Here is a 23,775-nt window from a genome sequence, read left to right as displayed (position 1 = left end):
TTAAATGCAAATTCCAGATTAGTAGTATTCAGAATAAACAGATCAAGCTAAATTCTAAGTTTGAAAGAGAATTCATCCAATATATTAACACTGTTTAAACTACATTGCAGACTCTAACAACTTATGAATGCCTTAATAAGGCAAAACCGTATTACTGCTCATTACACCTTATATAGAAGTGGCTCTCAATAAATACTTGTTATAAAAATAGGTCCACAGTTCCTAAACTCAAAACTTGCCGGTTTTCAGCATAGAAATATGGTTTTCATCTCCTGCATAGTTAATTGCTCAGCTGACAATTATTTATCGTTCCTCCTGAGCATTGTGCAATAGGAACACATTTTGAAATGAGTTGGAGCATCCAGAGCTCTTTCTTTGCACCCCCTCATCTAACGACTACTCCACGCAACTCTATTAAAGAGTCGCAATCCAATGCAGGGAAATGAAATCGCAGAGCAAAGGGTGTGGTTCTGATCTTTTTCTGCAATGTAATTCTGTGTCCTCTGGGCCCAGGTACGGGATTGCCTTTTTACACACTTCCACATGTCTCGTATTGTCTTATTCAGATCACTTTAATGCACGTATCTCCAAAATATATGTCAACTTTTGTGAAAGCTGCCTTTTTAAATGTCTGTTAAAACTAAGCATCTGTTTTGGTGTAAATGCTATTAAGCAACAGTGTAGTGTCTGTGTGTTTGAAAGAAAGAACATATTTTGTTATGTCCCATTGATGTCTCTAACCAGAGAATCCACATTCATTGTGATCGTGGCCAAAATTTTAAGAATACACATTGTGGCCACATCTAACAATGTATTTTTCCAGCAATGTGTTGACTGGGTAGAAGTTTGAAGCAGTAATGCTGTGGAAGAACTGTCTTCGCATAAGTAATTTTGTCTAATTTAATGGTCATTTTAAATGGCCATTAAAAATAAATATGAGCAAGACAGGTTGAATAGCTTTCCTGTTCTCAACAATTTAGCATTTTTAGGAAGCTATGTCCCTAATTCATGTATTTGCTGATTGAGAAAACATCTTTTCACTCATTTTAGTCTTATACCTCCTCATTATAATACTTGCACAGAACCCACTTAGGCTTGTTTGTTATAAAAAAGCACAGGGTGTCTATTGAGAAGAGACAAAATGACCGTGAATGTGAAGTTCTGAGCGAGAGTGTGGTTGTTCCCCTCTTACTTTGTTTTTTAAGTATGACTGGGTGGAAGCGCTCAGCACGCCAGTTCGCTGACATGAGGCTGAACGCACTTTTTCCATTGCTGCATTCTGAAGAGGTGCACTCCAAAAACTGCGCGTTGTGACTTACCTCGGGATCATTCGATGCCTACAGTGCCAGGGACCCTGTGACGCGTCACATGAAGTGTGTGCACGACAGAAGGGGAATCATCGGCGTCCCTGTTCGGACTTGAACTTGCAGCCTTTTGCACAACCATTTTGCCAGAAGTGAAGTTAGCTCCCACTTTGAACTCCTCCACCACCACTTCTTTCCCTGACTTCTAACAATTCTGTGATGGATTGTACTAATGCTTTTATTGCTGTAGGTTATGTGAAAACCACCTTAAAAGGATTGCATTATGCCAGTGAAATATGTTTTTTTTACATGATTTCATCAGGGCGTTTACTACTGTCAGTCCCTGTAACTTTGCCAGAAATGTTATGGTCTTTCGCTGCTTGGTGTAAGTGCAACAGATGCACATCCCCCTGCTGAAGAGTAACACAATGTGTTCAGTTAACATAAGACTGCCATGGAACTTACAGAAAATATTTTTCAACAGCACAATGTTGAATTCACAAAACAAAAGAAACTATCTTTTGTATAACTAAAATCACCGCTCACTCACTTGTCCAAGTCAGGATCCCAGTGGTCTAGAGTCTATTCTGGAAGCACGGGGTATTAAGTAGGGTACACCTATCACTGGACAACAGTCCATCTCGGAGTAGCTGCACACAGTCACAGGCTACTGGCGATTTAATGTCACCAAATCACCTGAAACATGTCTTTGGACAGTGGGAGGAAACAGGAGCACCTGGAGGAAACACACACAAACATGGGGAGAACATGCAAACTTCATAAAGACTGAGTGGGATTCAAAGCTACACCCAAACAGACCATGTGCCGTGAGGTGGTAGCATTATGTGCTGCGTCACTGTGCCACCTTGATGCCAAAACAGCTCATTAATCATCTAATTTTAAAAACAAGCAGTTTCTGTCAATATATATTATGTTACATTTTGATGTGTGCTATTTGGTCTGTATTATATAGTGATGGGAATCGATATTAATGCTTGTATATATATAATTGTGTATATACTGTATATGTGTATAATATATAATATATGCTGTTATATAATAAATGATAATGTGTTCCTGAGAGAGGAAAATGCAATCAGCTGACATTCTACAGAGTATGTGGAGATCCAGTGTAACTCCAACAATGGCAAACACATTCTTTTATTGCCAGAGGTTTCTCTTTACGGGGGGTGTGGTGGCGCAGTGGGTTGGACCACAGTCCTGCTCTCCAGTGGGTCTGGGGTTTGAGTCCCGCTTGGGGTGCCTTGCGACGGACTGGCGTCCCATCCTGGGTGTGTCCCCTACGCCCTGAGTTGCCGGGTAGGCTCCGGTTTCCCCGTGACCCTGTATGGGACAAGCGGTTCTGAAAGTGTGTGTGTGTGTGTGTTTCTCTTTACCCCAGGTCTTTTCAGGGGTCTCTGCCAAAGTGGGTTCTGGCTGCTGTTTAGTTTTGCAAGGAACATTTAAACTCAAAACCACAGCAAAAGTTATGAGAAGTCGGATTGAACTTATAAAAGATACCCCACCCCATGCCCTGAGAACCTACCAAACGCTGTGTGTGTCATCATTTGCAACAGAGTTTTACTTTTGCTTTTGATTTTTAATTTCACTTTTATTTTTACTTTTCCATGCTTAACTGACTGTCTCTGTCCTGAACTCAATGCACACACAAAAAGTCAGGCACAAGCGCTCGTGTCCCCATCTGCTTTTGCCAGCTCCCCTTTTCTCCATGTGCAGTAATCCAAAGTCAACTCATTTTTCTACCTCTCTTATTTTTCCCCAACTCAACTGCCCCAGCTGCCTCTGCGTTCCAACATGTGACTAATATTTTCTACCTCAATTAAGGGTTCAGCACCGAGACGGGGAAAGAGAGAGAGGAAGGAGAAAGAAAAAGGAACATTTTGATGTGTGCCATTTGGTTTCTCGCTTACTTCTGTGCAAAAAAAAAGAAAAAAAAAAAAAAAAAACACATTTTGCAGTGCTCCTAATTAACAGGAAAGATATCCAGGAGAAGAGACCACAGTGACTGGAATGATTATGTTAGTCTGGAGAAAAAACACTTACAAAAATGACCGCTGAATAGACACGTGATCAGGTGCTGTAGAATTTTTGAATAAGAGAAACATTGTAATAACATCATACTCTGCTGTATGTTTGCATAGAAATCACCTGAAAACCTCAATACAAAAAATAATGCGCCATACTGGAACACTGTGTAATGAATAAATGGCACATTTTACACTTTGGTAAGGAGGTGTTTCTTGAGCAACTTGAAACTAAGAACAAACACGCACACACTTTCTGAACCGCTCGTCCCATACGGGGTCGTGGGGAACCGGAGCCTACCCGGCAACTCAGGGCATAAGGCCGGAGGGGGAGGGGACGCACCCGGGACGGGATGCCAGTCCGTCACAAGACACCCCAAGTGGGACTCAAACCCCAGACCTACCGGAGAGCAGGGCCCGGTCCAACCCACTGCGCCACCGCGTCCCCCTCAAAGAACAAACAATAACAAATTAATGTTTGAAATTACACTGTATTTTCTAACAAAAAATATAATGATACCCACACACACACATATTCTGAACCGCTTGTCCCATACGGGGTCGCGGGGAACTGGAGCCCACCCGGCAACACAGGGCGTATGGCCGGAGGGGGAGGGGACACACCCAGGACGGGATAATGATACCCATGCATGACAAATAACAATTATGCATATTTGATTCATTCAAGAGATGTTAAACGTATTACAAGGTGCAGAGTTAGAATATGCGCTTTTAACTCCTTTGGACCTACGCACTTAAAGCGCATGATCAGGATACTGTTTTCCTCTGATCCCTGCATCTTTTATTGTTGTTAAAATCTTAGAGTGTGTTTTGGCTCTTACTGTTAGAATGTGCAGGGAGCGTGGTGGCACAGTGGGTTGGTTCAAGTCTCACTTGGGGTGCCTTGCAATGGACTGGTGTCCTGCCCTGGGTGTGTCCACTCCCCCTCCAGCCTTGCACCCTGTACTGCTGGGTTAGGCTCTGGCTCCCCGCGACCCCACATGGGACAAGCGATTCAGATGGTGTGTGTGTGTGTGTGCTTCACTGGGGAAAACTGGCTGGCATTTAAATCTGAATCAATCTAATAAACACTTGTGAGTTTTCAGATTTACTGAAAATAGCATTCGTACTAAGTTCAGCATATGGGTCTAATTTGGTTGGCTTCAGAAGTCAGTGTGCAGAGATTGTGTTGGGAACACGAAAGAAGTGTGGGCATGTTGATGAAAGAAGCAGCGAGTCTCTCTGTGTCAGAGCCTTGTAACATATGTCCTTCCTCCCCATTGTTTAACCGAGCCACAACAATCGCGGCTCGGAGTCCAATCGCTGGGAGTGTCTGCGCCGTTTGCTGAGCCCAGACCCAAATCTCTTTAGCGTGTCTCTTGTTTTAGTGGGTTATAGTAGAGCGTCATGAAGCACAGAGCCCACCTCCGTGATACTGCGTGTCTTGAGTGACACGTTACAGCCAGCTCAGTAAGAGGCCCACTGAGCCCTTGGAAAATGTGTGCGATTTAGTACTGAAAATATTATTTCACTCTCTGTTGGACTCGTTGTGTTCTATTCACTACATAAGTGACTGCATTCAGTCGGTGTCCCGCCCGTAAGACCAATGTAGCACAGTTTTATGGAGCAGCAGGTAGTTCAGGTTCTTACGCGGTTGTATAGCAATCTGAAGGTCCCTGATTGACGTCCCTTCTTGCGTTGGTGACCCAACACTCCTAAGTTACCTTGGACTGAGGCCTCAGCGAAATAAAAATTAATAACTTTTTATTCCGAATTACACCAGAATGTAGAATATTGTCACCTGTACTGTGGTTACACCTGTCTTTACCCATTGAAACAATTAGTCACTTGTCCTTCTCAGCTCAGAAATGTTTCTCAGTGATCCTTTAAAAATTAGCTTCTTCGGTAGACCCGTTAAATGTTTGAGTATTTAGTAACAAGTGTTGAGCATAAACTATCAGATCGAGTAATTACAGGCAGTTTGCTGAAAAACCAAGAATGCATAACGTCGACATAATTCATGTGCAATACTTCTGGGTCGCAGTAAAAAAAAGTATTCTCGAAAGACTTGTTCCAGTAGATTTCCAGCTATAAAGAGTTATTTACGTTCATTCATTTAGCTGACACTTTTCTCCAAAGCGACTTACAGTGTTAAGGTTACAACTATATTTACCCATTTATACAGCTGGGTAAAAGCACAGATTTCATTTGATCTTTACATTTATTCATTTTGCTGATGCTTTTGTTCAAAGCAACTTACAATAACTTACCCATTTATACAGCTGGGTAATTTTACTGGAGCACTTTTCTTTTTCTTGATAAAAAAATTGTTTTGTTATGTAATGCGCTGTGTAGAGTTATAAAACTGAGAGAGTGTCACTGTTTACATGTAGACTTGAGCTAAGTGCTGCTTGTTTACTTTCTGCGTTATATGGTAATGAGGCAGCGGGGGAAACGAACACACAGCTGCACATGTCTGAAGACACCGAGCGCTCCGCACCACATGTCTGAGTGTCTCACCAGAGCAGATGATGTCACCTTGTTTGTTTGTCTAACAGTCACAATGATTACTGTTATCGTTGAGGAAAGTGTTTGCCTGCTCTCAGGTTGCAGTGATCAGAATTAGTGAGACCACACATCTCACACACACACACACACACACACACACACACACACACACATTTTCTGACCCACTTGTCCCATCCGGGGTCACGGGGAATCGGAGCCTAACCCGGCAACACAGGGCGTAAGGCGGGAGGGGACGCACCCAGGACAGGACGCCAGTCCGTCACAAGGCACCCCAAGCGGGACTCGAACCCCAGACCCACCAGAGAGCAGGACCCAGTCCAACCCACTGCACCACCGTGCCCCCTAGTGAGATCTCTTTTTTTTTCTTTTTTTAAATTCAGTCTATTTTATTATTGTTGTATTCAAAATGCTAAATGCATGTGCATTCCAATTTACTAATGGTACTAAACCACCTAAAAACAACCTAAAAAATGATTAAGAAATGTGGAATTCACTCCAAGTGCATTGCTGTATGATGCACTCCAAATGTATTTGAAGGAAATTATTAGACATAAGGGGGGTGCGGTGGCGCAGTGGGTTGGCCCACGGTGAGACACTCAGACATGTGGTGCGGAGTGCTCGGTGTCTTCAGACGTATGCAGCTGTGTGTTCGTTTCGTATGGGACAAGCGGTTCCGAAAATGTGTGTGTGTGTGTGTGTGTGTGTGTGTGTGTGTGTGTGTGTGTGTGTGTGTGTGTGTATTAGACATAATTCCGTGATGCTGAGAAGAACGAAAATGTGCTTCGTTTAGAAAAGTGAGCCACAGTCAGATGCTGCTTCAGAGATTAGTGGGGATCTCGCTACTGTGCTGCGTTTAGAGCATCGTGGGCAACCGTTACTGCTGGAATCCACTCTTTCTGTTTTATATGCTCTATTGGGCTCATCCCACTCACAGAAGGTTGGACAATATATGAGAATACAGCTGCGGTAGGGACAAAGTGCAATGAAAGTAGAAAAAAATCATTTAAAAAGTTTACCCCAGTCCAACGAAGGGGGGTATCAAAGCCAATTGCTCGTCTTAATGAAAAACATTTGCCTGGCCTCTTAAATTTCTGTTTTAGTGCTCTTTATTATTTCTAAATCCAAACTACGAGCCAGAATCTGAGCTAGTTCCTTACACAAGGGTACGAATTTTAAAACAATCACACTGCTAAATGACCAAATCAGTGTTAGTGACTCAGTTAGGTGGCTGCCATGTGCTATGAGAGGTCAGTATGCTGTATACTTGTTCAGTGTCATTTCAGAGTTCTTGACGCTCATAATTCTCTATAGGCTGGAAAACAGTAAATGACCATCATTCTTTTGCTGTTACTTTTTCTCGTGTACAATCGCACAGTAAGCAGGGACAATCTTGACTCAAAAGCAGGATGCAATAATATAGCTGTTGCAGCACACTTTCTTTCCCACGATGGGTGAGCAGTTGCTCCAGGACCTCACGAGAAAAGGTCACGGCCGCTTTCATGAGAGTCTCGAGAGCGGCCTGAATTTGGACTTTCTCGGGAGCCACTGCGAGCCCTCTCCACACGTGCCCCCCAACCCCCTCCCCACACACACACACACACACACACACACACACACACACACACACACACACACACACTCACTCTCCAGGGCAGTCCCACGCTGATGAGATCCAGATGTGAGCGCAGCATGCCTGTGGACATGGGGTGGAGCCTGCAGCTCCTACAGTGTGTGGGGGCCGCTCGGAGCCATGACAGATGGCATGAGGGGCGCTGGAGTCGCATTCCGCATATTTCACATATAGGATCTTCCTCTATCCTATCTTCTCTTTGAAGTGCTATTTGTTAAACGTTTCTGCAACTCAGAATTATCAGGTGTCTCAGTAACATATCAATGCTAACATTATTTAACTAATCTGAAAGCCGGAATTGCTGAGAATCTGAAATGTTTACAGAAAAAATATCTGCGAAAACTAGAAGTATGTAATGAAAATTACACAGCTGACCTTAAATGCCTTCACAACTGTTCACATGATCAGATTTCAGAGCAAGGAAAATTGATTTTTTTTTTTTCCCCTTAAAGGAGCACTTAGCTTGACTTAAACATGAACTTTTTTCACAGAATTTAAAGATAACCTTCCATTGCTATGTGTTCTGTGGGTTTTGCTTATAATTTTTCCATCATAAATCATGATGACATGGAGTGTCCGTGGGTACTCCTTAATTACACAGTTAACTGACCGCATGCTACGAATGTGAAGTAAACCTGCTGACACTTGAAATCCAATACTTTGCAATCCATACCGGAGAACGCTTGAAAGCGTGCAGATTTTCATACACAAGCAAGGCCACGGGAGCAACTGAACTGACCGCTGTGGTCTGAACTGTTCAAAAGATCCCCTCTTGCAGATAATTAAGGATTACCTTAGTCTGCTCGAGGAGCACCCGCAACATGCTAGTGTCCAACAAACTGCACATAACAATACGGTTAAGGGCAGTGATTCGTAACCTCAATCTTTTACATTGTAATTTATAATAATAATAATAATAATAATAATAATAATAATGTGAGGTAAACTGTGCTGTGGTCTGGTTTCTGTCCCAGGATGGCAGTGCCTTTGAAGAGCTGTGCTACACTGCTGTTCCTGAGCACTTTCCTTGACCTTTCCTGGCCTTTGAGCCCCAAGGACCCCAATGTATGCAGCTTATGGGAAAGGTAAGAGAGGTTAGGGGTTGGGGAATAAGAGGCACGAACATCGCTTAGCCTTTCGGATGCCCACTTGGTCAAGCAATGAGTTGACCATTGAGAAAGTGTTGCTGGGTCATGCAGAGCTCCCCATTTTCTACGCTTATATTCTCCCCCCAGCTACACTACATCGGTGAAGCAGTCGTACTCCCACCCATTTGCTCAGGTGCTGCAGGAGCCCTGTTCCAATGACTGGAGCTTGAACAAATGCAGTCGTCACAGGTGCGCATCTCTCGGCCAGGAGCCCAACTAGGTGAGGTTACCAGCTGTGTGAAGACTTTCACGGGACCCTTTTGGTATCTCGCTCAGGATCATATACAAGACAGCTTATCGGCAGGCTGTGAAGACGGACTACCGCAAGCGCTACCAGTGCTGTCCGGGATACTATGACAGCGGGGACAAGTGTGTTCGTAAGTAGAGAATGAGCAACCTGACTGCACGGTTTACCTCTCTGATTTACCTTGCGTACAGTTTTTGTTTGTTGTATTAGTAACACTTTGTAAGTTATGCGTTAAAGGCATTTTCATACTTTGTAGAGCAACTGCATGGTGTCAATTCGGAAGAATGTGCGGTTAACTTGATAGGCCACAATGGCATCATCAAGAGCACAATGTTGGTTGCAGACTGATGCTCGGTAAAAATTTTTCTTATAGCAGTTGTTGTTTACTATTCAAAATGGTAAAATCAGCAGTGTTCGATCAGCTCTGAGGGAGTTTGATGTTGGAGTCTGGAGGCAAGAAGGGACTTCTTAAATGTTCCCAAAGTTTATTTAAAACTGCTGATGTTAGTCCGTAACGCCGATGCGGCAGCTTTGATCCCGGAGAGGTGAAGCAGGTGGAGAGCGTGGGACTATTGTTAGACAATCGTGGACATTGTGGATCAATGCGTGGACACACCGCCAAGCGCACTGATGTTGCTGTGTTTTTTTTGGATCAGCCCGCTGTACTAAGGAGTGTGTGCATGGGCGCTGCCAGGCCCCAGACCGCTGCCAGTGTGAGGCCGGCTGGCGTGGGGAAGACTGCTCCAGCGGTAAGTTAGCGGCTACTGCGTGAATACTAGACACGCACAACCACGCGCACACACACACACACACTCATACACACACTACTCCCGAGTGCCTGCGAACGTACTGATCTGTAGAGGGGTTTGTGGTTCTGCTCTTGAAAAACATCCATAAGTTCTTCTTCCTCTACGGTGCCTTAATTTATCATCTTTGTTTTCCAGCTACTATTCAGACAAACGCTTTCCTTCTCTTATGTCAAGAATCTAAAAGGGTGGAATATGATGCTTTCCGGAGGGATGCTGTGGACAGAATGGGGAAGGGGCTCTCCATAGCGTGGTTTTCACTGAGCCTGTACTGTCCACCGGTGGTTGATGCTTGCTGGATGCCTGTATGCGGCGCTAGCTGTGGGAACAGGGAGCCTGGGTAAACAAACAGTATGCAGAGTGAAAGGCAGGAGTGGTGTAGAGAGAGCGGCTCTGGGGTGACGGAGGGGGTTAGCACCCCCAAGCACTACACTAAGCACCAGCCGGCAGCGGGAGAGGGACTGGAATTTTCCCACATTCTGGAACATTCCTTCACCCCAGAATTTTCAAAGCTGAAGATTACCTCATTTCTCAGTTTAACAGTGACGGCAACTCTTGGATCCCACACAATAAACCAAACGCAAAACAATGAGCTGCAATCAAGGATAATTAAAATAATGTTGTGATCGCAGGATGAAGCGTTTCGAAATAACTGTGGCGTTGCACTTGGTGGTGCTGACTGTTTGGCTGATGTTTTAAGATATCCAAAAACATACATCCATCTCTTAGCGAAGCCTTGGGAACTGGCAAAGCTAAGAGTGAGCGCTGGGGTTAGAGAAAGCCAGTACTCCGACTGAAATCCTTTTCATGAACTTTGGTCATGATCTTCAGCATCAGTATCTGCATCAAATACTGCTGTCAACACTCCAGAACTGCTTGGTGAATACTCACACCCGTTGACCTCTGGATAACAGTCTGACACATTTAAGCGCAGTGATTTAAAAAAGTAGATGATGGCAATTCAGTTAAACGATCACTTATCCGTTGTCTGATTTTTTATTTGCGTCAGTGTCTCACTGATTTATTTTTATTGTCGTTATTTCATTGTATTTGATTTTCACATGGAAATATTGCTGATGCAACTGAGGAATCATGGAAAGATACAAAGTACTGTATTCTGGTATTGTTTACATAATAAGCAGCAGTCAGCTTTATTTATGTTTTTGTCATGAAGCTCCTCAAAGCAGTGGCTATGAATGAGCAGTGACTGTGATGCTTCAAATAATATTAGAACTTATTCACATGTGTTCCTCACTATTAGCATTAATAAAATTTGGATCCTGTGCAAATAATACTTTCCACATGGCTTCCTGTGCGTTTTACCCGTCTATAAAATTCCTGATTTTTAATGTCATTTTTCTTTTTTTTCTCCATGCAAAATTTCATGTCAATAACATATCGCAGTAAGTACCTTCATATACCAAAGCTAATGCCCGATTAGGTATGCAGCAAGGTACAATGTTATGTTTGTCCCTGTTTTCATTTGTCTTTGCAGTCTGTGATGAAAAACACTGGGGTGTCGGATGCCAGAATGTCTGCGACTGTGCGAATGGGGGCCGCTGCGATCCCCTCTCGGGCTCCTGCCAGTGTCGCCCAGGGTACACAGGTTCCCGGTGCGAGGAGCCTTGCCCTCCCGGCACCTTCGGAAAAGGTTGCGTGCAACCATGCCTGTGTGGGGCTGGAGGGTCCTGTGACAGAGAGACAGGGGAGTGCCGATGCAAGGAGGGTTTCACCGGAACACTGTGAGAGTCCGTTCGTTCGCTGCTCTACATTTATTCTTACTGAAATCATGTTCTAACACGATTTGGCCTTCGACAACGAAAGAGGTGTCTAATGGGGGTCATTTGAAGATGATCTACAGGCTCATCAAGTGCATGAGCCCTTTATTTTGACCCACACTGTTTGTTTAAAGACGGGAGCAATGATTTGTTGTTCGAAGCGGATTTTCCCATCTTCCGCAGCTGTGACTTGGCCTGTCCGACGGAGCGATGCCCACGCCGATGCCCCTGTCAGAACGGGGGCTACTGCCAAGGGGAGGGGGTGTGCGCCTGCCCACCTGGATGGACGGTAAAGTTGCCCGGAGAAATGCGTCTCTCTCTTCTAACTCGTGCTCTATGATGTCAGCGTAGGCCAGCTGCCCCAGCTGATGTGTCACTGTAAGCGTTACTTCCTTAGGTTTCCTTTCCACAGAACCCAGTAGTTCATTTAGCAACCATTGTCATCACGATCAGAAAAACCACACAGCCTCCTCCTCTGTACTCAGTCCACCACACCGAGGAACCTCCTGCTTCTTATGGTTTACGAACAGACACCGTGGAATAGCCCGTTGCTCCAATGGCAGCGGTTAGAGGGACACGCAGCATTGCTTCTGACCTTCTTCCCACCACCTTATGCCCCCAAGGGAGCGGTGTGTACTGAACGGTGTGCCGAGGGCAGGTTTGGGATCAATTGCACCCACGAATGTGTGTGTCACAACGGGGGGTACTGTGACCCTGAAAATGGACGCTGCCGGTGTGCACCAGGCTTCACCGGAGACAGGTCAGTGCTGGAGCCCATCACACCAGTGACACCTATTAATGACCTTTACGCAGAGGGTGATGTCGTGTCGCCTCAGGTATCCGACACCAAGTTCCACGGTCATTCTTCAGCTGAAGTGCAGAATGTTTGAAGTAAATACAAACGCTCGTTTATAAAAACATCTTTATGTTTTCTCATTTGCTTAACAGACACTTAGAGGTTATGTTCAATAGCTGAGTAAGTTTTTAAAAAATTCTTATAGTAATAAGCTTTGGGTGCAGGAGGTGTGGTGGTGCAGTGGGTTTGACGGGGTCCTGCTCTCCGCGGGTCTGGGGTTCGAGCCCTGCTTGGGGTGCCTTGCAGTGGACTGGCATCCCGTCCTGGGTGTGTCCCCTCCCCCTTTGGCCTTGTGCCCTGTGTTGCAGGGTTAGGCTCCAGTTCTCTGCGACCAGGCTTGGGACAAGTGGTTTCAGACTGTGTGTGTGTGCTTTGGGTGCAATGGCTGGGCACTTCCCTCATAACTCCAGATTCTTAACCAGTGCACTACCTGTTGTGCTTTATCCCCTGTGTCCCAGTGCAAGTACTTTTCCTGGAGCACAAGGTAAATACGCAGCACAAACTCATCCTGTGTTGGCGCCCGCAGGTGCAACGAGGAGTGTGCAGTGGGCACTTACGGGCAGGGCTGCAAGGGCGTCTGTGACTGTGCCAATGGAGCTCGTTGCTACCACATCGATGGGGGCTGCCTGTGTGAACCAGGGTTCCGGGGTCCACGATGCAGGGACAGGATGTGTGAAGAAGGGATGTACGGCCTCCAGTGCAAGCAGCACTGCCTCTGCCACCCTGCACACACTCTCAGGTCGGGATCCACGTGGAATCACAACCTTTTTTCTGTATTATTGACCCTTGCTGTGTTGTCCTGATGTGGCTGTCTTTAATAGCTAATAAAGCAGAGGAATGAACGGTATTTCACACTGGTGCAGGAGAGCCTCAGTGCAGTAGGCTCAGTCTTGAACCAGTCACAAATGACGTCTAAGGTAATTTCACTTACTTAGCCTTGAACAAGCTACCAGTTTTCAGTGATATCTTGAAAGATAAACATTAATTTAAAAATATGATCATTTTTGTGCAACATTATTATTATAATACTTATAATTATTAATTAAGACAAGTTGAGCTGATCTTGGGGGGGGGGGTGGTGGCACAGTGGGTTGGACCAGGTCCTGCTCTCCGGTGGGTCTGGGGTTCGAGTCCCGCTTGGGGTGCCTTGCGACGGACTGGCGTCCCGTCCTGGGTGTGTCCCCCCCCCCTTCGGCCTTACGCCCTGTGTTGCCGGGTAGGCTCCGGTTCCCCGTGACCCCGTATGGGACAAGCGGTTCTGAAAGTGTGTGTGTGTGAGTTGATCTTTTGTTATTCATGGCTTAAAAATGTCAGTTTTCTGCCTAAGCTGCTGCAGTACAGTGGGTTCTCATTGCTTTAACTGGATCTTCTTAAAAATTTTGAAAATATTTTGAAAGACAAGTGAGTGTGGTGGTGTAGTGGCACAGTGGGTTGGACCAGGTCCTGCTCTCTGGTGGGTCTGGGGTTCAAGTCCTGCTTGGGGTGCCTTGTGATGGACTGGCGTCCCATCCTGGGTGTGTTCCCCTCCCCCTCCGGCTTCACGCCCTGTGTTGCCGGGTTAGGCTCTGGCTCCCTGCAACTCCATATGAGACCAGTGGTTTCAGATGATGTGATGTGTTTTGAAAGACATTAAAGGGCCTAAAATGTTATTAGCAAAATTTTTGCCAAGTCATCATGGTTGCCACCATTGTGACCAAAAATACTAAGCGCTTCTCATTACCGTAACAGACAATTTTCTCATCTGGTTTGGTTTAAAGTTCATGTGACCGACCGGGTACTACTTCACTCTCCAAACTGGGAACTGAGGATCATGTAATTGCAGTGTAGCCCTGGTGATCTGTATCACCAGACTCCGTATTTTCACGCATTTATTTATTAAACCAGCAAATCTCAATCCTAGGTCTATATATTAAGCTACTGCAACTATGTACTTACCCATTCCTACAGCTGGCTAGTTTTTATGGGTGAAATTCAGGGCAAATACTTTGCTCAACAGAATATCAGCAGGAGCAGGAATTCAAATGCAAGTTCTTTGATTGCGAGCCAGTAGCACTAATGACTGCGCCACCTGCTGGCCGTGGCAAAAAGACAGAGATAGACCAGCACTGGGGGCCTCCAGCCGCTGCGTGGGTTATCTTGCATGGAAATACAACAACTTGTTTTGAATTTGTCTTCTTTTTCTCAAACCGGTTTTACTCCATCTTTCCTCACACCTTTGTGTTCGTCTTCCAGCTGTCATCCTCTGAAGGGGGAGTGCACGTGCCTCCCTGGTTGGGCAGGGCTCCACTGCAATGAGAGCTGCCCTCAGGGTTACTATGGCCACAGCTGCCTGGAGACTTGCTTGTGTCTCAATGGAGGCACCTGTGATGCCACCAGCGGGCAGTGCCAGTGTCCCCCTGGTTACACAGTGAGTGGCTTTTCAGTCAAACTGTGCGTGATAGACAGGGAGCAATGCTGACATCACCCAGAAAAGCACTGTGGGAGGGACTCCTCGAGACGTGTGTGTGTGTGTGTGTGTGTGTGTGTGTGCCCTGCAGGGGGAGCACTGTGAGAACATCTGTGAAGAAGGGTCCTATGGCGGGAACTGCTCCCTCCGCTGCTCCTGCGCAAACTCCCTGGGGTGCTCCCCTGTCGACGGCACCTGTTTCTGCAAGCAAGGTGAGACGCGGTGTTCTCATTTCACCCGTTGCTCCGTGGAAACTTCGAACATACCGATGCAGGACCAATCAAAAGTCTGAGTACGCTTACCGGAGACTTTGTTCTCAAGCGTCATTGTGAAATGAGCTGACGTGTCTTCCCAGCTCCTCTGTAGCAGTTCCCGGTAATGTCGGACACTGGTGGGGTGATGTGCTTTCCCTCTTCTGTCCAGGTCCTTCCATGCATGTATTGCCCTGGATGCTCACAATATTACCTGGGGTCGTCTACTTTGTTCTGCGTTTTATTTGAGGAACTTTTCCAGACTAACAGCAGGGCACTTTCCCGGCCTTGAACAGGAAACATTTTACTTTAATTTGTTTAGCTGATGCTTTTCTCCAAAGCAACTTACAGTGTTTTTTTTTTTTTTAACAATTATTTACTCATTTATACAGTTGGGTAATTTCACTGGAGCAATTTTAGGGTAAGTACCTTCCTCAAGGATACTACAGCCAGAGTTGAGATGGGGTCCAAAGGCAGCAGCTCTAACTACCAGACTACTAGCTGATGTTCATCTTAGACTGAGGCTCCACCACATGCAGTTGGTCAATGGCCAAGGGAGAACTTCTGGACCTTTTGGCCACTGATCAAAGCATACGGTTACAAGTAGTTTCTGGAGATCTGAAGGCTGATTTGCCTTCACTCAGAGAGGCCAGTACACAAGTTGGTGATGGTGTGGTGCGCTGCTTCTTGGCAGGGTGGAAGGGACCCGACTGCTCCGTCCCGTGCCCTGCAGGCACCTGGGGTCCGGCCTGCAACGGGACATGCCAGTGCGCCAACGGGGCATCGTGCAATCCGATGGACGGCACCTGCACTTGTTCTCCCGGCTGGCAGGGGGCACTGTGCGACCAATCGTGCCCGGTACAAAACAAAGAGTTTTTTTTGTAATTTTATAAATTTTATTTGATAGTATAGTGTTAGTGCATCCAAGCTTCTTACTTTGCTGAGTAAGGCGTCGCACTGTTTTATGTTGTCTAGGTTCCTACAGTCAAAATGAGCTTGTGTCAGTGTGCAAAGGTGACCGATCATTAGAACACGAGCACCTCCACATGTGCGCCGGGTCTTGTCTTTTGTTCTCGTCCTGAGCAGAGGGGCACATTTGGGCAAGGCTGTGTACACAAGTGTGACTGTCTCCATCACGATGGCTGCATGAGCTCCACAGGACGGTGCCAGTGTCTGCCGGGCTGGACAGGTCCTTTACCTTCTTTCCTGCACACACTGTTGTTACTTTTTAGACTTGTGGGATGTACTGACTTGAACTCTGCTTGCCCAGGGACTCGCTGTGACCAGCCCTGCCCGGAGGGCTCCTGGGGTCACCGCTGCAACCAGAGCTGCTCCTGCCTGAACAGTGTCGCCTGTCTGCCGCACAGTGGGGGCTGCGTGTGCAGTCCTGGGTACCAGGGATCCCACTGCCAACTAAGTGAGCACGGACTCACCTGGAGCGAATTTGAGGCAGATTAGCAGAGTAGAACCTGCTTGCCTTCTTTCCCAGCATAGCCCATGCATGCGGAATTACGAGCTAGTTCCTGATGATCGCAGCCTCACATCAGGAGTGTGTTCACGGAACTTTATGAAGGAGCGCCAATTGGAATGTCGTGGGAAATGTATCCTTGACGTTGAGCGTGTCAGTATTACGGCACATTGCTTGAAGAACAATGTAAGCAGGTCATCGGGCAAATACTGAACAGCGAACCTGTTGGTTTTCCTCAGCCTGCCCAGTGGGATACTATGGTAATCATTGTGCTGGAGTGTGTCAGTGTGCCAACAATGCCACATGCCACCATCAGGATGGGTCCTGTCACTGTCGCCCAGGCTGGACAGGGTCTGACTGCTCCCAGCGTGCGTCTCTCTCTCTCTCTCCCTCTCTCTATTTTAAGTTTAATTCATTCATTTAGCTGATACTTTACTCCAAAGTGACTTACGGTGTTAACCAACTGAGAATTGTTTACTGATTAATACGGCTGGTATTTTTTTTTACTGGAGAAATTCAGGGCCAGTACTTTGCTCAAAGATACAACAGCAGGAAAGGGAATTTAAGCCTGGGTCCTCTGAATGCTAGCGAAATACTGAGTTGCATGTCACTTTGGAGAAAAGAACCTGCCAGATGAATCAATATCTGCTTGTGGGTGCATGAAACAACCTGGGGTCGCTGCGTTGAGAAGAACGCTATATGAAGCTACACATAAATTAATCGACATGAAAACGGACCGGCTACATGTACTTAAGTAACACGGCATCAGTCACAAATGGCAAAAAGCACGTAACAGACACGTAAAACTAATCAAATTCTCTTTATTGGTATGAAACGTATATTTTCGGATAGAAATGCGTAAAGGCACAACCCTTGTGTTTTTCTCTCTTAGCCTGTGCCCAAGGGACGTATGGGTACGGCTGCAGTCAGCGTTGCCTGTGTGAAGGAGCATGTGATCATGTCACTGGAATGTGTGTATGCCCTCTGGGTTACACAGGTCCCTACTGTCAGTCCAGTAAGTCTCTAAGGTGCTTTTCAGCATCTGTACCATATGCTCTAAGTGCATCATAAAATGCTTCATTTGGTTTAGAAACGAAACGCTCCCCGAAGCTTCATGGGATGTGTGTGTCCATACAGAGTGCCCTGCAGGGACATTTGGCCCCCACTGTGTCCATGCCTGTTCCTGCCCTCCCAACATCAGCTGTGACCCACGCACTGGAGTGTGTGTTTGCGCCTCAGGACCTGACTGTAAGGAAGGTATGACACCGAGAAGGGCAACGCCTCAGTCTCCCTCTGCAATCTTGTAGTACCCATCCGAAATTGTTTGTGGAACACTTAATATGCCGTATCTGTTCATCTGTGCTCCATTACTTGATTTCAAAGAAAATGACTCCTGCCAGTGCTGCTAAGTGGTCAGTCCAGCAAGGCTGGCTGACTGATGCGGACACCAGGGGAGCACTGTCGTGTGAGAAGTTCGAGAGATGGGCAATGATAGCTCCCTGCCCCCCCCCCCCTCCCCCCACAGTGCGGGCGGTGAGTGTGATGGCACCCCTACCCCCGGGGGAGCAGGACTCTCTAGGTGCTGTGGTTGGCATTGCAGCGCTAGCGGTCCTAGTGGTGCTGCTGCTGGTCCTGCTCCTGTACTACCGGCACCGTCGCAAAGGCAAGCAGAGCACCACACCCACCGTGACCTTTTCTTCTACCCGTACCACCGGCTCGGAGTACGCCGTACCAGGTGTGAACCGTCACTCGCCTCAGAACCTCCTTCTCTTTGTGTGCTGCATCTCCTTGGCCACAGCAACACAATCTGATTTACCTGTGTATCTATCATTGTGGTTAAGGCATATTAAATTCTGGAAAAGGACATTTGTCTGTTAGTACAGCTCCAATTTTGTTAATCACCTACCGCTGTGATGCCTGTGAAGCCGCTGGTTGCTCACATCGTCCTTTGTCCTTGTCCTGTCTCAGAGGTCCCTCACAGCTACCACCACTACTACTCCAACCCCAGCTACAATACGCTGTCCCAGAACAGACACCCCCTGCCCCAGGTTCCTAACAACAAGGGCCGTTCACTCATGTGCATCAAGGCAAGTGTCTCTCGGTTGTGTCCCCACCCCACGTGTGCCCAGTTGTCCTAGGCCCTGGCCGGCTGCCTTGCAAAGAAAGCAGGTTAAGGGTTCTGGTTATAATTCCTTTATAACTGAAAGAATATGTGAACTGCACGTGTTGACAGTGATTTTTTTAGTGATGGTGAATATATATTTGTATTACACTTTTGCACTTGCGCCCGTCTATATTACTTGTTTTAACAACTGATGTAAAACGTACAATCTTTGGGTAACAATTTTATCTTACCTTAGATTACCGTGGTCAAGGTACTGGTCCTGTGACTGGGTATTTGTTGTGTGGATTGTCCTTCTAATCTGTCCTCAGTTGTGTACTTTGACAGAAAATTGTAGGACTGTGAGGACAGGACAGGTTATCATCGGGGAATGAGGGATGATGACGAAGTGTTGTGCTGGTTAAATCTCCACTGGAGACATATTTGTGGTTAATACGTCATACGGCACAGGCCTTTGTTTGGGAGCTGGATCTTGTGGGATCAAGTTCTCATTAATTTTAAATGAGCAGAAAGTGGTCTTTTTCATCCCATCAAAATGAAGGATAGCACTTACCGCAATTAAGCAGAGCAGTTAAGTAACTCCAGTGTAGGAGCTGATTTATTTTTCTGTATCGTAAGCAGAACACAAACAACCAGCTCTTCTGTAATGTGAAGAACATGGAGAGAGAGAGACTGGGCCTCTTTGGGGTGGACTGTAATGCCACACTGCCTGCTGGCTGGAAACACTACCAAGATCCCATCCCCAAAGGCAAGGGTAAGGTTAATAACCTTCCATTACCGGCCTCTCAGTTCAACCCACCAGCTACAGTATCACTGAGAACATCTCCAGCATATGAACTCCCACTAGCCTGGGTCCTCGAATTACAAGGGTTTGTCTTATGAATTTTCAGACACACACAGTTTTTTTTTGTTTATCTACCTTTGAAAGTGTTTTCTTCACTCGTCTTTTTGAAAACCTCTTTGTTGTGAAGCAAAAGCAGCCTGTGTTTTCACAAAAGGCCTTACTTACACAAGTCATTCATACACACACACACACATTTTCTGAACTGCTTGTCCCATACGGGGTCGCAGGGAGCCGGAGCCTAACCCAGCAACATAGGGTGTAAGGCCGGGGGGGAGGGGACACACCCAGGATGGAACGCCAGTCCATCACAAGGCACCCCCAGCAGGACTGGAACCCCAGACCAATCAGAGAGCAGGACCCAGTCAAACCCACTGAACCACTGCCCCACCACAGCTCCCTGCAAGTTGTTCAAGATTAAGCAAAAAAAAAAGGTTTGTCTTTGTGGAGAGAACGTATATTTATTTTCAGTTATTTTAAATTAGTGTTAATTTTCATGTAGTTCAAAGTTAAACATGGTCAAAGTCTTAGTGTATTTTTAATTTGAGTTATAGCTGAGTTTTTTACAGAACCTAGACAAGCAAAAAAATTCATACACATCTTAATTATTAGGCTTTTCTGATTGCATGGATGGTAAAGCAAAATGAAAGTGGCCAGATACTGACAACCACAGCAGATTATGTGACAAAAAGGCAGTTTTGGAGATGACTATTATTTTCAGTAATTTTAGAGAAAACTTTAACATTCTTTCAAAATTAAATAAAATAATAAAATAAGGCATCAAAGATGTACTTTGCCTTGAACCCTATGGTTCATAGACAGTCTGTGAATCATGGCGATCCTGCTTTGGGCAAACATTTGTTGAAAACGGAATACACAAAGTCTCAACTGCATATCTTTATAATTCCTTATAGCTTTGTGAGGTTTTTACAGAACCTATCATGTTAATAGATCAAGTAATGTCTGTATTATTAAGCTTTTATTGTACACTCGTGGTTGAGTTAATGAACATTCTTCGGTCTAAACTGTGTTCATAACTTAAGAACCCGCTGTACCATACTTAGAAAGATGTATGCTAGTCCCTTTTACACAGCTAGTAAAAAGTAAAGTACAGTTCCTGAGTAGGAGGGGAGGTGCGGTGGCACAGTGGGTTTGGCTGCGTCCTGCTCTCTGGTGGGTCTGGGGTTCGAGTCCTGCTTGGGATGCCTTGTAACACAGTGGCATCCTGCCCTGGGCGTGTCCCCAAATGCCCTGCACCGCCAGACCTCGGATAAGCGGCTTCAGACACTGTGTGTGTGAGTTCTGAGCACCGCAGCCAACCATATTTATGCTTTGTATGTTTATGTGGTGTTCGGTTTATTGTACTTCATCTGGACTCAAATGCATCTATGTAGGATTTGTTATCAGTACTAAATAATTACCATAAATGTGAAATATTTGATGACACACTTTTGCCTTGCTCATGGCAGCATCGTTTTACTTGTGTCCACAGGAGCTTTTGGGATCGACTGCAATCACAGCTTTGACAAATTTTACAGCAAAGGTATTAGAATGAAAGTCCCGCTTCTTTTGCTCTCTGCTCAGTTTCTCTGCTCTGCTTGGTCTTCCTTTGTGCGTCATTACTGGATTTTTGTTTGGTTTGACTGGTTGTAATCAGCTAAAATTTAAAGTTTCCATTATGTCACTCACAAATGTGATTAAGCAATAGAGACCTAATCTACAGGAGTGCACTTTGTTCCCATGTCCTGTTGCACCCCCTTTGAGAATTATTTTAAGCATGCAAGCTGTGCTTTTTGAATTTGAAGGTTCTTATAGTGGGGGGGTTGTACAAAGTACTTTAATAACCTGTGTTACTGAGAAGTGTCATGTTTGAGTGGGAAAAGACGTTTATTTGTTAATAGTTGAGAATTGTGGAAAAGATGTAAAATAGTTGTTCGACCACTGTGGGGGCTGAAAGGGATTATAAAAGGGTGAATGCCTGTTGAGCAGTGTGGGAAGGTTAAGAAAAGCTTGAAAAAGCTGAAACAGGCTGGAAACTGGCTTGAGGTGCAGCTCTTTGAGGAAAAGGGCTCCTCAGACCACTAGCATTATTTCCATTATTTCCATTGGTTTGCGCCTATACCTCTCACTGCGTGCCGGTCTTCCAATAAACATTCGCCATGCCCTGCAATACATTTCACGCTGTGCCATGGTGGTTATGCCACCTCTGCATTCTAAATGAGAAACTGAAATCTTTAGATGTGATTCACATTTGTTTGACATTAACCTGGAAGCACATATACATGTGTGTCAGCTTAGCTGTTTCATTGTGTTTCACTGGAAATTTCCTTCGGCATTACGGCTGTTCACTCTAAATACAACATGTCTAACATTACTGGCAAGAACTCCTTTGAATGAAAAGTTAGTTTTTTGTATGTTGGTTGACTTTAGAGCACACTTATCTCAAGGATATTACCTTGGCTGGTAGATTTTATGTTAGCAGCTGCTCCAGTGGGGTAATATATGCCCCATCATAACCTATCATGGTGGTGAGTGCTCTCGTCCTCTCTCCCAAAAGAGCTGTCCAAGAACTCCTCTGAAGCGGTAAGCAGCAGCTCTTTGAATAGCGAGAATCCCTACGCCACCATCAGGGACCTGCCCATGCCACCGTTTCGCCCTGTGGAGAGCAGCTACGTGGAGATGAAGTCCCCTGTGCGCACTGAGAGGCCCCACATGGAGGACAGCCTGCCCCAACAGCCCATGCACCAGGGTACGGAGGCAACGAGTCATGTTCTTTATGCCTGAAGCTGGCAGTGCTGCATAAGACAGTAGAACTGAGAAGGGTATGAGCTAAAGAGGTGAAGGGTGAGACGTTCGGACACAAGTGCTCAACTGGGATGGGTCGATGTAGAGGGAAGAGATCGGTGAGGACAGCTCATTTCGGTCTATAGCATCTTATTGCAGTACTAAGGACATCACAATATAGAGCAAAGTTGTGGGGTATTTTTTAAAGTAAGCATGACAGTGAGAAGAATACCATCATGGTGTATTAAATGTTGGGTTTAATTTTCTTTTTTTTGTTGGTTATACTGTGTTCTCATGATAAATTTTCTTTTCGGTCTCAGAACACTGCCCCCTTCATGATGTTCCAGAAAACCAGCATCACTATGACCTTCCGGTCAACAGCCACATCCCAGGACATTACGACCTCCCCCCTGTCCGCCGACCACCTTCCCCGTCCTTACAGATTCTCCCCCACTGACCATCATTCTAATGCAAAAATGCAACCGTGCTGCCACCTTTTGGATGGGAGAGTCATTACAGAAGAAAACAGAGGATTCATGCCAAATTTTTTACAGGACTTTGTTGGCTGTATACCAGGACACATTCTGACGCTCTGTTACTTAAATTACAAATTTCATCCAATTGTCTGTTATATTACTGAGTAATACAGAAGTGTTTATTTTTATTTTATATGAGCATTATGGCCTTGATGGTTGATAGAAGTAAAAAACTGCCCAAGCAAATAACAGTAATGAACACTCACTATTGAACATTGAGGTGAGAATGCCTTAGTCTACCCTCAAATCACTATGGTTGGTATATATACCCTCAGATGACTATGTAGTTCATTGACCTGGTTTGTTCAATTCAGAGAAGCAGTCTCTGGTGAGACTAACATTGTTAAAGCTTTTCAGAATCCAGGCAATGGCAATATTGAATATGGATGATTCTTCTTTCTCCGGTCTGATTGACAAACGTGGATCCAGTTGCTCCTGCGTGATGCACCATGTTCAGTGTATTCACAGACTTAAGTCTTTAAGAAGACTCGTTTCTGCTGTTTAGCTTTTGTCCTATTGAGGACATTACATGTTTTGAATGTAACAAAACCCTTGTTGTGAATATAATGTATAGTGCCTAGAATGCTTTGTCTCGATAAAAATATTTCGCAGCATTAAATGAACATTGAGTATATCTGAAATATTGTCCACTATGTATGAAAATATAACTTTCACAGCATACATAATAATAAGAAAAAGCACGATGTTCAAGAGCAGGGAAAAAAGGTTTATTCTTTTAAAATGTGTATCCCATATGACAAAGCTGGACGTTTATTTTTAAAGGGAAATTTTGTTTTTCGTTTATTAATTTTCCATTGGCCTTGTTGAGCTCTCTCAGTGCTTCAGGTCCTATAGTACCCTTAGACACACTGCAATGGAAAAACGAGTTTCAGTGTACGAACAGAAGTGCATCGCTTTTTAGTCATGGACATGGTACAGTTTTAAAAAAGGCATAGCTTGTTCTGAAATAAATTTCATCATTCT

General features: G+C 45.3%; 1 protein-coding gene across 5 annotated transcripts in view; it reads left to right on the top strand.

Annotated features, from left to right (window-relative positions):
* The window catches only part of LOC108926782 (platelet endothelial aggregation receptor 1-like), a 31,480-nt gene extending 8,508 nt beyond the window's left edge, over positions 1-22,972 (top strand). For 3 of the 5 annotated variants that reach the window (XM_018739715.2, XM_018739716.2, XM_018739718.2), the window contains exons 2-23: positions 8,483-8,593; positions 8,744-8,845; positions 8,933-9,033; positions 9,560-9,652; positions 11,205-11,451; positions 11,671-11,776; positions 12,111-12,247; positions 12,870-13,082; positions 14,576-14,750; positions 14,881-15,001; positions 15,735-15,898; positions 16,127-16,229; positions 16,311-16,457; positions 16,748-16,876; positions 17,401-17,523; positions 17,646-17,765; positions 18,034-18,243; positions 18,477-18,595; positions 19,252-19,384; positions 20,964-21,014; positions 22,029-22,220; positions 22,576-22,972. In XM_018739715.2, coding sequence (XP_018595231.2) covers positions 8,483-8,593; positions 8,744-8,845; positions 8,933-9,033; positions 9,560-9,652; positions 11,205-11,451; positions 11,671-11,776; positions 12,111-12,247; positions 12,870-13,082; positions 14,576-14,750; positions 14,881-15,001; positions 15,735-15,898; positions 16,127-16,229; positions 16,311-16,457; positions 16,748-16,876; positions 17,401-17,523; positions 17,646-17,765; positions 18,034-18,243; positions 18,477-18,595; positions 19,252-19,384; positions 20,964-21,014; positions 22,029-22,220; positions 22,576-22,712 — 3,034 coding nt within the window. In that variant the 3' untranslated portion in view covers positions 22,713-22,972. Of the gene's footprint in view, positions 1-362; positions 514-8,482; positions 8,594-8,743; positions 8,846-8,932; positions 9,034-9,559; positions 9,653-11,204; positions 11,452-11,670; positions 11,777-12,110; positions 12,248-12,869; positions 13,083-14,575; positions 14,751-14,880; positions 15,002-15,734; positions 15,899-16,126; positions 16,230-16,310; positions 16,458-16,747; positions 16,877-17,400; positions 17,524-17,645; positions 17,766-18,033; positions 18,244-18,476; positions 18,596-19,251; positions 19,385-20,963; positions 21,015-22,028; positions 22,221-22,575 lie in introns of those variants that run through there. The other 2 variants (XM_018739717.2, XM_018739719.2) reach the window with 2 other exon arrangements.
* The last annotated feature ends 803 nt before the right edge of the window (positions 22,973-23,775 follow it).

The sequence above is a fragment of the Scleropages formosus genome, chromosome 18 (genome assembly GCF_900964775.1).
Source record: "Scleropages formosus chromosome 18, fSclFor1.1, whole genome shotgun sequence".
In the NCBI taxonomy this organism is placed as follows: domain Eukaryota; kingdom Metazoa; phylum Chordata; class Actinopteri; order Osteoglossiformes; family Osteoglossidae; genus Scleropages; species Scleropages formosus.
This window is presented reverse-complemented; position numbering and strand designations above follow the sequence as displayed.